At 38.9% G+C, this 17,435-nt stretch overlaps 1 protein-coding gene across 2 annotated transcripts in view; it reads right to left on the bottom strand.

Moving 5' to 3' along the window:
• DIDO1 (death inducer-obliterator 1) overlaps window positions 1-12,043 on the bottom strand; it is a 46,975-nt gene extending 34,932 nt beyond the window's left edge. Inside the window, exons 1-3 of one of the 2 annotated variants that reach the window (XM_088529241.1) lie at window positions 2,742-2,948; window positions 1,459-1,467; window positions 1,222-1,395 (exon numbers count right to left, since the gene is read on the bottom strand). In XM_088529241.1, the coding sequence (XP_088385367.1) occupies window positions 1,222-1,395; window positions 1,459-1,467; window positions 2,742-2,928 (370 nt within the window). In that variant the 5' untranslated portion in view covers window positions 2,929-2,948. Of the gene's footprint in view, window positions 1-1,221; window positions 1,415-1,458; window positions 1,468-2,741; window positions 2,949-11,872 lie in introns of those variants that run through there. The other variant, XM_088529232.1, reaches the window with a different exon arrangement.
• Between the last annotated feature and the right edge of the window lie 5,392 nt (window positions 12,044-17,435).

A 17,435-nucleotide genomic window follows, 5' to 3' on the forward strand; every position in this document is an offset into this window, starting at 1 on the left:
AAAAAAGGAGCTAAGCTAACAACTAGGACTACTGTTTTCAAGTCTATCTCTGCACTCTACGAGACTCTTATTTGAAAAGATAGAAAACAAGTAACACAAATACAAAAATCAAAGACTGGACTTTAAGCAATTCAAATATAAACTGATTTGTGCAAATATTAAAGTTAGGATTGCATCACATACACTATTTTAAAAAGGAGCTGCACACAACGTAAACATCCTACTAAGAACACAGCAACTAAGTTTTACAGTCCTTTTGATTACAATTACATTGCTCAGGAACTGTAGTAGGCACTAATAAATATAAACCTGAATGAATTGGTAATCATAAATAGTATTTTAGAAACACTAGCACCCCCAGCCCCTCCAGTCCCCAACATACAACCTCCTGGCTCAAGCCTCGCGCCATCGAGCTCAAACGGAATGTTTACAGAGCTCCTCGGTAACAGTAACTGCTGAAAGAATTTAAAAGATATTTCTAAAAGCTGTTCATACCACAGCAACAAGAAGCTTCTGAGGAGCATCCTTTAGCAAGCTTTTCTCTTTCCAAAGTCACTGATTTTAAATCTTGCAGTTTATAGTGGTTATGAAACGGCTATTTCAAATAATCTATCTGCTGATTTACCTTTTTGATACATCAAACACAAACCCTCCATAGGGCAAACAGAAATTTAAGTCCGGAAACTATGTAAACAGTTAAAATAAAGATGGCACAAATTTTAAAATTCTATCAAACTAAAGCACTCAAACCATTTCCCATAAAACAACTTAAGTGAGTATTATTTTGTAAAGATAACAGACCCCAGGACAATAACTGATGAATTTAAGCACTGCAGCAGGGCTCAAAAGTGAATTTTAAGCCTGCAGTACAATGATAAAAAGTTGAATCTACTTCTGAATAACATGAAATGCCATTAAATTCTCAAAAAGACACTATCATAATGGATTTGGACTGAACTGCAATTTTTTTTTAAGAAAGCAACACAAACTATAATCATAATTAAAAAAAAAAAAAAAGAAGGCAAAAAAGCTACAAAGCTACAATGTAAGCAAGGATAGAACAAGTAACAACAAGAACAGAGTCACATCTTTGTTTACCTTGGAAGATGAACACTAAAAGTTACAGCTTTACAGCAAGAGGTAATCCAAATTCTTAGATTTAATTCTTTACATTTTATCTGGAACTTAAGAAGTGTCTTCAACGGTCTCTATATGCTTTACCTGACGCAGCATTAGAGGTTCGAGTAGTTTCTCCTTGTAGATCTGACTGAAACGGAGAGCCAGAGGAGGGCAGCAAAGGATCAGACTCATTCAGCATTATCCTTCCAGCACTTGCTGAATTTTCTGTTTCAGAAGTGCCAGACTGGTTCTGTTGACAACTCAGAGACTCAAATTCTTCCTTTTCTGTTAGCTCCTGCAACAAGAAACAAAACACATTATATTTATGAACTTTTCTACCACTGTATACTTAAAATTTGGCTTATTTTGCCTCTGTCAATATTCATATTTTGCCCATTTTGACTCTGCTTTCAAAAAAAAATCTGAAACAAGAATGAAAAAAACACCACCACTAATCAGTGGCCGTAATCCTTCAAATATAAACAAAACACGACTGCACTCTCAAATTTGTTTGCACTCTCAAATTACGATTTTCAGAACAGTAACAAACTGTATTCAACAAACCAACTTCAGTACTTAAAAGCATTGAGAGACTGGAATTTAACATGAGTATGTATTGTGCAATAAAAATACAGAAATGCTTTTAAAACCACATCAGAATACCCTGGTTTACCATAGGGAATATTTACCAGTTTGTACTAAATTTCACCCCTGCAGCTGCCTGCAGCTTTGGTGATTTAAATCTGGGTGGCTACTCAGTGGTTTTGAAAGGTAGACCTTCAGAATTGAGGAATTTCATTCACTAAAATAGTTTGCAATCTAGCAGGTTTCAGCAGCTTTGTTTCAAGGACACCCCATGACATCCATAATCACAGACTTCCCCCAAGAATGAACCATTCCAAAGTATTTCAGAATCAAGGAGTTCATTTTAAGCCTCTGAACAAGGCATAACTGTTTGGTTCGACACACAGAACGGCAAATTGAAACATGAACATCAACTGCTTGCTTCTGAGCTCTTATGAGCTTGAAAATTAGTGGGAAATGCCTGCATTTAGCCTAAGGATATCTGCCAAACCAGAAGAACACTGAAAAAAAAAATGTAAAGAAAAGGATAACTAGGTGGACCACATAGGAAAAATCACTTTTAATTGGAGCAACACTACTGGCCACAGACTGTGTCAGGATTTTGCAATTAAAGATGCAGGGGAATTGCTATACTGGGTAGAGAAAAATAATTACAACATGAGTAATAATTCATACTCCACATGGGAAAACAGTTAAATTAAAGAACAATTAAACTACATAGACATCTTGCACCATTTTTGCTATTTCTAGGTGCTCTCCAGTGCCATGTTACTATCCCAAATATGAGAAGGTAAACAGGGAAAATATCGCCCCCTCCCTCAAACAGAATGCCATCAGTGCATCACCTTATTATTTCATGGAAAAAAATAATAATACTTTAAAAAAAATCAAAGATCTGCATGACTGTGGAAAAACAGAAATAAGGAAAAAAAAAATGTTCAATTCTACATTTTCATCTTTCTCTATCATATGTGATGGGCATGGGGGATATTACACAGTAAAGAATAATCTGATTTAAAGAAACCCCTAGGCACTACATCTCATGGCTTTGAATACCTGCACTAATATGTATTTTGCTCCATTGTCTGAATCAGTGATTCTATCCAAGGAGTCAGTCCTTGATGGCTGAGGACAGTCCGAGTTTAAAGTGCCTTCTTCTGCGATGTTGCTCTGTAATAACCTTTCAATCTCCCTGTTCAGAATCTCCAATTGATCACACATCATGCAATTTTTAAATGATACGCCTAAAGGAAGAGGGAAAGTCAGCTAATCACTTCTTGTTCAATTCTAATAGTAAACTAAGAAAACAAACTGTTTCTTGAACAAGTAAAGGCGTATCCAAATGACCTCTTTGAATAATTTATCCAGAAACATACAAAAGGACTGTCTTTGTATTGCAAAAATAGGTATCCATGTGCCTTGACCCAAGGCATGTGTGCAACATGCTCTTTGCATTTATATTTGAGGCACAGAGCTAATACCACTAAAACATTCCAAAAATGTAATCAGCACTTTTTCTTCTTAGGAGACATTCTGGTTACTTGAGTATAATGCATTTTAGTCTACTACAATCATACCCCACCCAGCAGGGATAGATACTGCACAGTGCACAGCATTTTGGATATAAATAACAATCAAAAACAACTAGAAATGGATGCAACCATCATGCCTTTTTTTGTTTGTTTGTATTAACAGTTTTTATCTCGCTGTTAATAGCCTAAAAGAGAAACCTGTAACAGAACAGAAGTTTTAAAAGCATTGCAAATTTGATAGTCATACAAATTTAGTAAACTTAAGACTCTAAAATTCTACCCCCCACATAACTGCAAGAAAGCATTTGGAGTGTTCTTAAATGTATTGAGCATTTAATGCCTTCGGTTCTTCTCTCCTTATTTAGTCTAGATTATTTACTTACATGAACCTGCTCTTGTGGACGTACATCCTAAAACATGTTAAATAAATGCCCAGAAGCTGAAAATCAAATTTTCAGAATGTAAAAACATCAATTCTTAACTCACGCTTTTAACACAGCTGCTGGGACTTAAAGCAAAAAATATATCACCTGAAAAATATCCTATAACACAAAGCAACTTCCAAGTCTTAGCATTGCCTCCTCTTCCCAATTCAGTAGAATTTTTTCCTTTGTTCTGTCTTTTCTATAACTTAACTAGTTACTGTGGTGATACTAAGGCTGAAGAAGCAAATTTTTTCTTGTTTTAAATGAACTGAAGGTTCATGATCAACTTAATCTTCTTCTTGCTAATACAGTTTTAACAAGTGTTAAGATTTCATTAACTGTCTCCTCTGCTAAAACTCTATCCTTTCAAAACTTGAGCAATGTTTTAAGCTTTGCATAAACTTGCGGTGTCCAGAGATGGCACGTGGCATTTCTGAAAACTAATACAACAGAAAACTTTTCAAGTCATATTCACGTGCGTTCTGCTGCTCACCACGCTGCAGTAGGGTACTGCAAGACATGTGCTCCAGTGAAACAGAATAGTCACTTGCTTAAGTGGTGCATAAAAGTGTGATGCTAAATAGTTTGTAACTGGGTTTTCTTTTTCAAGACATTCTGTATTTTCTCCTTTGTTAAGTTGGAGCTCAAGTGCTATTTCCCCAGAAAAAATTATGCAGTTGAATGCAACTTGAAACTAAATTCCAGGTGCAATCAATGCAAATTATGCTTCAGAGAAAAACATAAAACCATCAATAACAATGTGTATTAAATCCTGATCACAGGCAGATTTTCAACTAAGGAGAAAAACATATTTAATTTAAAAAAAAAAAAAAGGATGATCCCATCAAATTATAAAGATCATGTGACACATGCTTTTAACTTCACAATGAGGCTAAGTAGTCTCAAGCAGTAAGAAATGTGAAAACACAGGGCTGCACATTCTGCAAGACCACAGAAACTATCACTAACACTCAGCATCCTTAAGGATTCTGTAACTACTAAAATGTGGGCACTATGTGCATGACATTCAGTCTGCCTGGCCTCACGAAATTCTAGAGCAGTACCAACAACTGACCCAACAGGAATCTAAAGATATCCTCAAATTTCTATATCCTGCTACTCCAATATCTCTTGCTCACAAACATGTAACACAAACTCTATCCTCCAACACATCCTCGCTAATCAACAATGAACAAAATAAAGAAGGAAAGCCTGTAACCTAAATCTTCCTTTCTGTAAACACATGTTCAAACAAAACTTTCTCAAACTCATGCAACTATTATCTGCCATTTTGCCAACAGTTACTTATGCCTTCAAACCAGTAATCCTATTTGTATCGTTCTTGAGTTTGCCCTAACAAAATAATAATGCACTTAACTGGTCCACCTAATACATAAAGATTTTATCTTTTACAGCTTAAAATTCTAAACGAACTATGGCTTTCCTGTACAAGTTAACTAGGAAGATTTCACTCTGTAAGAGCATTTTGAAAGAGAGCTTACTAATAACAAAATTCAACTAAACACACACACACACAAAAATCTCCTTAGTCTGAGTAGCGATAGGTACCTTCTCACTAACATTCGTCTCTGTTAACAATATTTGAATGACAAATATGCTGCACATTATCCCAGGTTTTTGGATGACAACGCTTCAGTGCTCAGCAGATCTGCTGTACTCTGCACAAGTTCTTCTACCATATACTTACCAAGTTATATAAGCATCTTCCATGAATACTTTAGCCAAAATGACTAATATCAGGCACCTACTAGTTCTCACATCTTCATGCTTGCCCCAAGAACTCTATAAAAAGATGCATCTGTATCTGCTTCTGAAAGATCTCTTACACATATCCAGCGCTACAAATGCATCAAAGAGAGCAAGTTTCACCTCCTGCTTAAGACTTGTGACAGCCTTTAGTTGCCGTTTGAACCGATTCGTTCTGTCATGTTACCTAAGGAAGGAGGTTTACATCTCCTGTAACCGAAAAAGGATCCCCCTTTAAACAGTCCTCATACTGAATCTCCAGTTAATATTTTATACACATTCAACGATCAGTGCCCCAAAACAGGACAGAGATCTTAAAATCACAATGATCAATGATCAATGTAAGGTTTCATGCCTTCCCCAAAACTCATGCCCTCATCAACTTGAAACTAATATCTTGGTACAGTTTAAATTAGAATGATGTGTAGCTAGCCGTTAGTTATACTTCTCCAAGAGTTCCTCAGGAAATATTGCCTGAGATGCAAGGATTTGGATAAAACCAAAACACCAAAATATCTGGGATAGGCATGTTAAATATTTAAAAAACTGCAGGATGTTACGAGCAGGACGGAAAGACTGCTTTCTGGGATGGTGCAATAGTGACTCCAATCACAACTGATACTGCTTACTCACTTTATCCCTGTTAAGTATTGAAAAAATACAAGTGAGTGAATGTACTAGTATCATGTAAGAATTTCTGATCGGCTGAGAATTCATGAAACAACATTTCTGATGTAAATAAAAGAAATGGAGTGCCATTAACTAAGCAGTCAGAAGACTGCTCCATGTAAAACAGCTATAGGCCCATTTGTCAAAGACCAGATCTGGAAAATCCATACTGCTTCTATGAAGCAGCAGCAAAACTAATCCCTTGCATCCTCAAATATCAGAAAAGCAGCTCAAAGAAACCAGGCAGCAAAGCCTTTTTCACATATAAATAATCAATTTTATTTGAACCACAGGCAAAGGCACAAAGAAATGAAGAACAGCATTAAAAAGGTTTTGCACTAAGAACTGTGCAGGCACTGGAGAAAGACACATATAATACTTCAGTGGAATTCTCTCCATCTGCTCTTCTCAGAAAGAATAGACTATCTAAGCGAGAAGCAGCAGAAAAATGCATCACAAAACTTAACTTTCCGATGTGCCTCTGAGGAGAATCCACCTTGTCCAAGCCTGTCTTAAAGATATCAAAGAGCCCCTGGCATTCGTAGGTGTTTATCAAAATAAAGCACAGAATGGACAGAATAACCACATCCATCCTAAAACGGCTCTGCAGGTATAGCTCACTAGTTTTTCCTATAGGTACAAATAGATACAGTTTTTATTTTCATTTAAAGTGTATCCACTGCTTACTGATTTAAGTAGCTTGTTAGAAGGAAGCTAGCTTTCAAGAAGTTGCGAAATGGGTACATTGTGAATTGGAGAAAAGTAATGAGGGTTGAAGAATGAGAGATTCAGCAAGCGGTGAGGCTCGATTCCAGGTTTCGGGAGATACAAGAAAACTGATGTGATCCCAACATCACTCCCCCGAACACTAACTCGGTATCTCAGAATTTGACTACTGTAGACAAGCCACAGTTTAGGATCAAAAGTCCAGACATCCTTAAAAATTACAAACATTTTACGCAAGTTAGAGCTCACTACTCCCTTTCTATGGTCAGACATCCCTGAAAACTCAAGAGAGATCTGTGGCTCTCAGACTTTTTGACTTTGAGTGCTTTGATTTTTCAATGCTATTTTGTTTGGTGCTGAAGAATTATTTTGGGCGTCCAGTGTATAGTGCAAAACACTTATCCCGTATTGATGCAGGACAGTCTGTTAAGTGCACAAGGAAAATACTAAGTACTAAACAGTGGCAGTGTTTATATCCATCACCTAATAAGATTAAACATGCAAATATTACCTAGGCTTTTTATATTTTCCAAAAACGCAGGAGGAAAAAAAAAAAAAAAAAAAAAGTTGCCAGGCTATTCACTTACCTTGCATTGGCCTCAAAAGGGCCACTGCCAGTCTCACATGATGGATTAACTGAGCACACACAGGACTACAATCCTGCACATCTGCAGTTAATCCAAGACCCCCTGGAAGTGCTGCATTTAATGGGCATGCAGAAAACCAAGTAACTGTGCGCACAAACAGTGGACTTTAGCACACAGTAGCAGACAGAAAACACAATCGGCAGCCCCACAGCATGGCACAACTAATCCAAACAAAAGGCAAAAGGACCATGGTCCTGTCTACACCACAGATTTTCACTGCCACACCTGCACGTCGGGAACGTGAAAGGGCTCAACCCCTGCTCAACACAGCAGGGCTTCCACAAACTGCTTGCACAGAGGATGATACCAGCAGAGCTGCTCTTTTACCTGTAGGATTCACTCCAGCTACAGGAGAGGGCAATGGGTGTCACAAGAACGGCGCAAGGTTGTTTTGTCAGTGCAGCTGCATTAATGCACAAGATCTTCCAAGTACAGTAGCAGTTTGTATCAGAAGTAAAAATTTGAAATTTCATTTAAATTCTTTGAATAAGAGAATAATGTGCTTATGTGAAAGGTTTTAGCAGGAAGACCATATCAGTTAATAGCTGGGGAAAGAACTATACTAACAACTATACTGACAAAACTTCCGAAAATGTCAAACTTAGGTCTAAGACATTTTCACAAACTGCACATCCCCCAAACTGTAGGCCCATAATCATGTTTGATGAACAAATTCAATTGTTTCCTGTACTTAAAGAGACTCTAACTTATTTTTAAAGGAAAGAACACTAATAGCATTAAATACATTACATTAACATTTTCTAGCCCAGAGCTTCACTGTAGCTTAAAACTCCAGGCAGAAAGACTCTCTACTGTCTTACTAGAAGACTGATATTTGGCTTTTTCCACCATTTCTATATAGTAAATTCTGAAGCCTACTTTCTTCCTCCCCCACCTCAGTCCTCCCATATTGGCCTAAAAATGAAAATTTACCCAACAACAGCACAAAACAAGTTTTTGTTCAGTTTTCCTTATGCTCTTCAAGACCAAACAGTATGAGCAGAGAAAAAGCGGCTAACAGATTCTGCTCATTTTGCAGCATCACAGTGTAGGTTGCTCTGCCTTTTTTTTTTTTAAACAATAATAATAATAATAATAATAATAATAATAATAAAGGAGGCCTTCCAAGGTCAAAAATCCTGAAAAACTTTAACCCTCACTGCACAGGAAACCTTCTAAAGGCCCCAGCACACACCAATTTTACAAGCCATAGCCTCAGGTTTAAACAGAAGTATCAATTACAAATTTGTCATTGGACAGTATTCAAAATACAACAACCTTTATCATACTTTCACCACTGCTTTCAACACATTACAAAAAATACTGTTTACCAGCCTAGTGTTTATTTATCTGCTACTGACCTTGGCCTCTTCAGCAGCCCTAAATATATATGCAGAAACTGCAAATCACACATTTTTCTAGTGAAGTACCAAGGAACTCTGTTCTTTATCATGATTGTTAGGAACCTTCAGTTGTTAAGTGAGACAGCAACTGTTTATCAGGTTTAAGAAGTTAAATATTATAAAGATATCAAACATCTCATAGCTTATTACACATATAAGATTACAATCCTAGATTACATTCCAATTTGAGTAGTTACACTGTACCTAACTCTTCCCCAACTCTTGTCCGCAGATTAACAACATTGCGCAAGCTTTTGTCAAGTTAGCACTATTGTAACAAAGGTAGTTATACCTATCCTAAAACATTTTATTATTTAAAAAAAAATGTATTTATGATACTGAAATAGTTATATATTACTAAAGAGACATGTTATATATATATATATTAAAAAAAAAAAACTTAGCTTTACATTGTACTTCAAAGATCTACTAGAATCCTTCGGGGAGAAGTGGACCCAGGAAAAGTACTTGATTTCTATTTCTGACCCTATCAGCACACCTGTGAAAGAATAAACCTCTTTTCCATATATGATTTTTCTCTTATTTTGTTTGCAAATCAAAGGTATTGAAATCTGAAACCAGTTATCACTTCTGTGCTTAACTCATCAAGGAGGTTTCATAAAATGAACTGAAAAAAAATCTTATTTAGCAAAAAATGACTGATTTTGGCATTGCAAGTCAAGGAAACAATTTAGTTTCCAATCTTAATAAACAGTTATTTTGAGTTATAATGCTCATTAAATATATTTTGTCTTAACTCCCCCCCAGAAAATTAAAGTACTTCTGAACCTCAAAAAAAAAAAATCTACCAATGCTACTGAGATAACCATCATGGATACCTGTAACGTATTCAGTTATTTTAGAAGCTCTTTTAGATAAAAACATAATACTGATAAAAGCCTTAAAATGCAACTAACTGGTCTCAAGGCTCAACTAATAAAGACTGAGGCATTATAGCCCACAAAGAAGCTTAAATGTTGCATAAAAAGTTAGAATAATCTTGTTTATATTATAATCATCTCCTCCTTGCCACTGTGTTATAGGACTACAGGAGACATTAGGTAGAAAGTGTATAACAATGTGGAACTAGTGGAGAAAGACACTACCACTCCAGGCAAATAGAAACCATCTTCTCTTTACAAGTAAAACCCCTTCATTTCCCTTTCACTTTCACTAATTAAGTTTTATAAATGAAAGTGTCTGTAATCCTGGCCTTTCCTCTCTCTGCCTAACACAGCCAAAGTTTCAGATTGCATAAAATTAACACACAAGTTTAAGTTACAACTTCAAAGACAATGACTGTTTTTAACTGAATATAAATAATATAATCCACTTCTAGATAATCTTAATAGTGAAGTAGGATTATGTAGAACAGTATCTGGTGATGAGCCTGCTAGGAAATATTTATTCAATTGTATTTACTACTTTGGACTTTTATAGTTCTATTAGCAATGTTTCCAGGCATTTCACGGTTTGTTTGTGTTTCTTAAACATAAATAACAACACATCTCAGTTACATCAAAAGCACCATTTGAATAGTTTTGTGCATTAAATGGATAATACCTGAATATTTTTAAAATTATATTTTATGGTGTATATAAAATCACATCAGAACAAGATTATCCACATGCTATTAGAAATGAACTAACCAGAATCTCCCTTAATTTGGTTTAAAAAGGGGACCAACACACTTGGAAAAAGAAATTAGAGTGGGGTTTTTCAAGTTCCAGTCTTCAAATCAACAATAATTCCATTAACAAAACAGTGGAGTCATGCAGTCTCAAAGCAGGTTGAAGACTAACATAATCCTTTATTCTTCTACCAAAGTGCATTTAAAAAGCTTTGAGCCCAACGTGTTTCTGGAACTGTGAAGGAAAAAAATTACACATACGCACACACAAAAACCTAAGGCCTAACTAAGAAAAGCTATATTCAGCACACTTCTATGTTTATTGCTAAAGAAAGCTCCAAATGTCAAAGAATGGTAATGAGCAGCTGGCATATATAGAAGTGGAGCAGGACCCAAAATATCTATTACAATTAACACAGTATATGCTACACTTGTACAGTAACTAAGTATGATCTGTTTTCACTGAGCAGCAATTTAATTGTTCAAAAGTGCTGGTAAGTTTGTTTCTAGAAATATCAGTAGAACAAGGTTAGAGCTAAACCAGTTCAAATCACCACTTTAAAAGAAAACTGTGCATAATATAGAAGGAGAAAGCAGTAACAGTGAGGAGTTCTCAAAAAAAGAAGCAAAGTATAGTTGAAAAATAAGTCATCAAAATTTACTTAAACAAGGCTGTGTTGATTGAGTATTCAAAAGAGCTATTTTTGCAAAAATATCTAAAATAGATTAACCAGCAAAAATACAAGCCAGGAAAATTAGGAATCATATTTACACTCTTTCAAACTATTCAAAGGGAGTCAGCAATTTTGCCCCCTGGAGTTCCTAGGGAAAGGAAAACATGAAAGCCCATACAATAAAAACAGCAAGTTACACTGTTTTAAGCTACAGTACATGCAAACACCATGAAAATGTGTTACAAACATCATTTTAATGTGTTACAAAATATTTATATATACACATTAACACATTAAAATGATTTATGGGTCTTACAGAATTAAAAGTGACAAACTAGAGTATACTATAGAATTTTCTTTACCTATCACTGAAATACTGCTATCATTTTGGCGTATAAGCTGAAAACTACTTGAATTGTCTGAAAGATAATTTAGTCACCATAAAAAGAACAATTTTTGCAAGCAAATAAGCAGCAAACAGGCTGATCATGAGCTGGCATTTAAGTATATCAGTGCGAAAAAAGGAAGAAGAGGAAGAATACATTTATTGACTGGGGGGTTATTTAATATTTAGAGCCAGCCAACAAAAGGCAGCGTCCAGAGCCTCAAGCCTTTACACAGGGGAAGGACAAGAGGGTCACCGGAACGGGCTGAAATCCACCTTTTTTTTTTTTTTTTTTTTTGGAATAACTCACCAATAGGGAGGATATTTCCTCAACCCAGAAGGAAGGGGAAGGAGCCGCAGCTCCAGTCAGCTCCTGTCGTGCACCGAGGACGCCCGGTCCCTGCTGGGGGTTCACCGGGGCATCCGCGTCTGCAGGCCGCGCTCGACGAGGCCTCCCAGATGGGCCGCAAACGGCGGGAAGTCGATCGTGACGTCACGGTGAAGTCTGTCGGCTGCGGTTATGACGTCGATCGCCTCGGAGCGCAACCGGCCTCCGCGCTCCCCCAGCACGGAGGGACCCACCTTTGCAGCCCGCTCCGCCCGCGCAGGGGCGTCCTCGCCGCGCCAGCCCAACCGCGCTGGCGGCTTTACGGGCCGGCGGCCTTTTTTTTTTTTTTTTAATTTTTGTTTGTTTGATTGTTTTTAAGGCTTCCTTTGCGGGCGCCCCCCGCACCGAGTCGCCGACCTCCTCTGGAACCGGGCCAGGCTTCCGACGTGCCCGCGCCCTGCAGCCGAACCGCGGGTGCCCTGCAATCAGGCCGCGCCAACCCGCCCTCACCCGCCCGCCTCCATTTTCTAGTCGAGCCCAAGGCCGCAGCAGGCGGCCGCTCCTCCTCCTCCTCCTCCGCGGCGGCAGCAGCGGCCCCGCTCCCCTCCTCCTCCCGCCCCGCTGCTCCCCGCGCTGCCTCCCTCACTCACCGCGGGGATGGCGCGGGGGGGAGTCGCCGCCGCCGCCGCGGGGCCTCAGCCGAGCCGAGCCGCCATTTCCTCCTCGCCGCCGCTCCACAGCGCTGGGCGGGGGCTGCTCCTCCCCCGCTACCATAGACACCGACATGGCGGCCGGGCGGAGGCCTAGAGCGCCCACGGCGCTCCGCTCTGCGCACGGCCCACTTGGAGGACTCGGGGCTCGCGGGCTCCGCCCCGCGGCCTAACATGGCGGGCGGGCGGGAAGGCGGCGGGGTGAGGGTGGATGCTGCGCTATTCCCAGCCGTTTCCCGCACGCTCCCGGGACGCCCCCACGGAAAGGACGCGCTTAGTCACTACCTGAGGCGCGGGGGAGGCCGGGGCCACACAGCCCTGCAAGCCCTAAGCACGATTTTGCCTCAGGGTCTTCCTCTTGGCGGGCAGGTGTAGCTTCCTGGCAGGATCAACATGGCGCTGCTGCTCCTGCCCGCGTTTCAGAGCTTCCCAGCTCGGCTGCTTCCCTTCCGTTTCCAACATTTTCCTAGTCTAGCCTTTCTGTTTTTGAAAATCAAATAGCAATCACCTCAGTAATGTTTTCTCTTGGGTCCAGGTTATTAATTTCCATGGGAGAAGTGCTCGCTAGATGAGCTAGCTCCTCCACCACACAGAGGCTTCCTGTAAACTCCATCTCAAAATAAGCTATTCAGAAACTCTTCAGTAGCCAAACCTGGTTATAAGCCATTTTGTGGGAGGACTATCCCCTCCCTGCGCATTTTGTTCTTCCTGATAGTGTTTGATAGTTATTATTAAGAAACACCTTCAGCTCAAGATCACAGAGGCAGGCCTAAAATTTACAGCATGACCCATGACATGAATATTCAGAGGTGGAGGGATAGTGTTTGGTTCTTTGACCATGATCCTGCACAATTTTTCCTCATAAACTGATAAATTAATTTCAGTTGGCATCCAAGCAGGTACAGTGCTTAAGGACTAACAACATATGAGAAGACAGAGGTGTAAAATAAATAGGTAAAATAGTGTTAATTCTGTAGAATGACTCAAATACATTTTACAGAAATTTACACTCTAGAGCACAATATACAGAAGACTTCTGGTGGTAAAAGCACAGGATAACGTTAGAAAAGCTACTATTAGCCTTCATTTGCAACAGTACAAAGCCTTTTTCCACCTGTAAAAACAAGCAGTATTAATACTTACCTCACACAGGAACACCAGAAAGTAAAAACATTGGGATCCCTGTGCAAAAGTACAAGACAGCATCATTAAAGGCAAGCAATAGTTTTTGAATGTTCTTTGTCTACAATAAATGAAAGGCACATGGAGGGAGAATATCTTAGGCTTTGGTAGATCAATCTTCCCTGTGATTTCTGCCTAGGAAAAGCTAATGGCATGTTGTCAATGCAGGGACTTAGCATCTAGGAGGTGTGCAAACAGAATTATGGTTTACACTGTAATACTGATGCAGTGTGCACAGCCAGTGAATTCTAACCTACATCTTTGTGTTAAAGATTGACTTGTTTTCACTATCGCCAAGCCACAGCATCTACCTTTCCTGACTGAACACTTATGTCACCTCAATTAAGTGGTCTCTCTAATACCTCAACACTTCCTCTGCCTCATTTCTTTCATGTCTCCCTCCTCTCCTGTATTAGAGTCTGATTTCCCATTGTTTTATTGGAAATGTACTGCAGGGTTACTAACCTAAATTTCCATTTTCCTGGCAGCATAGAGAAGTCACCCTTTCCTTGGTGATCTGTATTATGTGATTATTGACTCAGTTTAGGCCCCTTTTGTGTAATGCGATGATATAATTTCTAACTGCTTTGAACTCAAAGCACCGCTGGGAAATCCTGGCAGAAAGATTAACTATCCAACAGCTTCTAAAACAGTCCAATAAGCATCTTATCTAGCTCTCCTTAAGCACTAGCAAGGCTTAGGCTTTACACGTGCAAGGCCTTCAGCACTACCCTCCTTAAAACTTGTCTTAATTGGTTTTCAAAAAATCTTTTCACTATTAGTCAATGCACTGAGACTTTGTTCTGCAGCTGATGCATCTTCTATTTTCTCACCCTTTCAGATTTCCTTTTTTAGTTTAATTTGGGTAGTTGCAAAATGGCCTTACTTAGGTTTGTAGTGTATCACATGAGGGGACCCAGGTCGATAGCCACTACGTAATTTATGGTATTTATGATTTATAATACACACTTAAACATGATTTTTATGCTGCAAAGATGATGTCCTCTAATCTGGGTTCATATACCCCAAAAAATCTCAAAGAGATGTCAATTCTTTCACTCACCTTTCTCTTCACCAAGATTTTCAAGTATTTGGAGATGCAGAGCCTCAAGAGCTAATACTTACTTTATGATCAATCCCTTTTCTCAGTTCTTCCTCATTGAGCATTCCAAGAAGCTAATTTCCACAGCCAGGTAAAAACTAGGCATAAAGCTAGACCATGAAAAGAGTAGGGGTAAAAGCAAATGAAAAAGTTCTCTTCCCTCATCCATCTGGTTTTTAAGCAGATAGTTCATCATTTTGAGTTAGGAGAGACTAATTTCTTTCAGCTGTGCCCAAGCTTTACCTTTTCTGTGCAGAAAGGCTTCTCCACCTCCACAGTTGAATACACCACTCAAAAACAGGTACCATGGATGTCAAGGTAGCGTCTCCTTTCGGTGCTTGATTCTCCAAGGCTGCCAATTCCTCATTTTTCATAAGCACTAAGTGAACACAGAAGTACTTTACCCTCAGATTAATTATATTCACATAAGGAAAGCATTTCCATACCAGGGGACAAAAGCTGGCAGGAATTTCTCTCTCACCTACTTCCCACCAATGACAGGTAAACCCTTCCCTGAATATGTAATTTTTCAGAGATTTTAGTGACTTCTTCACAGATTAATGATTTTGGTTTGAGGTTTACCAGACCCTACTCAGTTCTAAATACCAGCTGAGTAAAACCAGGTTTATCAGATCAGAATCCAAGGAAGAATTCTGGCACTGAGTTACTTTAGCAGATAGATTTTATAAATTTATTTTATTCTCAATTTTGTAGTCTTCACGAAGTCCAAGGTCCCATGTTATTGCTACCCTTGTTACTATAAGATTATTGTAGGACAGTGGTGTATCAAAGACACAGGCCAATTTCCAAAGAGCAGCATATTTGGCTTCTATGCGTTCTAATCCAACTTCCAGCCACAGATGTATCCTGCAAGACTTTCACTGAGTCATAAAACCAAGTTTTGGTTCCAAGTTTGGGGATAATCCTAATGAAAGTTAGGAGGCACTTCAAAGAAAAAATAGATGTGAAACACTTTCGCCCTGAATTGCTGTACAACTTTGTGTCTTCCTAACTCTTTTTTCCTTTTTGTGAGGCTTAGTATCTACTGGAACAAAGCCATTCATTTTAGCATTTCCAAATCCATGCCCTGAACAAGCATCTCTATAAGCATATATGTCATTAAAGACAGCAAGCAGATGTTATACCTGAGATGGCTAAACATTTCCTCAATAGGATGTGGGTTAAAAGGAGGGAAGCAGAGAAGGTGACTAAACATATCAGGAGAGAATTGGTACAAAAGATGTGCCATTTATTACTCAGGATACTGCTAAACCCCTGAAACATGCAGAATTTTCATAATGTCCAGCACACTAGTAGGGAATACAGGTCTATATCAAGAGAAAGCAATTCTAGTTATTTATGTATTTGAGATCTTATCACATTGGGTTAATCCTATCATCAAAAAATGTTCCTAGAAGCAGTATTATTCAATATCATTTATCCACATAAAATAATTCATGCATCAGAAAAGCACTTTGTTTTGAGCCTCATTAACACTTCATTAGCAACATTCAAGATGTTTTTCCTGCCACTAATGTGGTTATAAAGCCTCTTCTCAAATACAGTTCAGTCTCTAAAAATCTTTGATATTACTATAAACCAAAAAAAAAAAAAAGGGAAAAATAGAAAAAGGAAGGGGAAAAATAAGAGCATCTGAGCATTGCACTCTATGCAGATATATTACAAACTTCTTTTTGGCCAGAAAGAAAAAGTCCCTTTAAAAATAAAATAAAATTAAAAGCAGGGGGAGGCAGGAGAGAACCCAGGATTTTTCATGCTTTTGCGACAAGCAAAACCACAAACCACGAGCTGCTTTCAACCTCTTTTTACTTTAGCCCAGAGGACATAAAAGGATAAGTAAAAACTTGCTTTGCTCATTCTGGATATTATTCCACTTCCTAGAAAGCAGTCACACCTCACCGCAGCTCTTTACCTGCCAAGAGAACAGCAGCTGCGATGGGCACTACCCTCTGGTATCCCCTCCCTGCTCTGGATGGGGTTTCCCACCTGGCAAACTCGGGAATCCCTTGTAGAGAGGGTCACCTGTCGCTCCCTCCCTCTTTATGGAGGGAAAAACTCCACCTTCCAGGGAGGAGCCCCCAAACCAGCCAGAGCAGCAGAAAGAAACAGATTTACAAGCCGAATGCTTCAGAAATACGAGAAATGTGGGTCTGAATACTTAGGAGAAAAGCTGTGTTTGCCCAAGAGGCAAATCTGCTGAGAAGGACTTTTAGAATAAAGCCTGGGGAAAACCTGCTGTCAAATCAGTAGGAATTGCCAGGCTGCCCACGCTGTCACTTTGTCATATGGCCAAGGACAGCTGCTGGCAGGTAGGAGGGAACGGGGCTGTGAGTGCGCAGAACTGGCTTGTTCACGAGCGTAGTGGCTTGGGGAGGGAAGGAAGGACTAAAGTATTATTGATTAAACGTAGAGATTCTCCATTTTCAAAAGGGACACAGCGTTAATGAATGAAATTGCGTTTTTGCATCCAAAGTGCAAAAAAAAAAAAAAAAAAAAAAAAGTGGTAAACTGTGGGTAATTTGAGTAATTG

The sequence above is a fragment of the Tinamus guttatus genome, unplaced genomic scaffold (assembly GCF_059628265.1).
Source record: "Tinamus guttatus ecotype Peru unplaced genomic scaffold, ASM5962826v1 Tinamus_guttatus_pri_ptg000027l, whole genome shotgun sequence".
NCBI lineage: Eukaryota > Metazoa > Chordata > Aves > Tinamiformes > Tinamidae > Tinamus > Tinamus guttatus.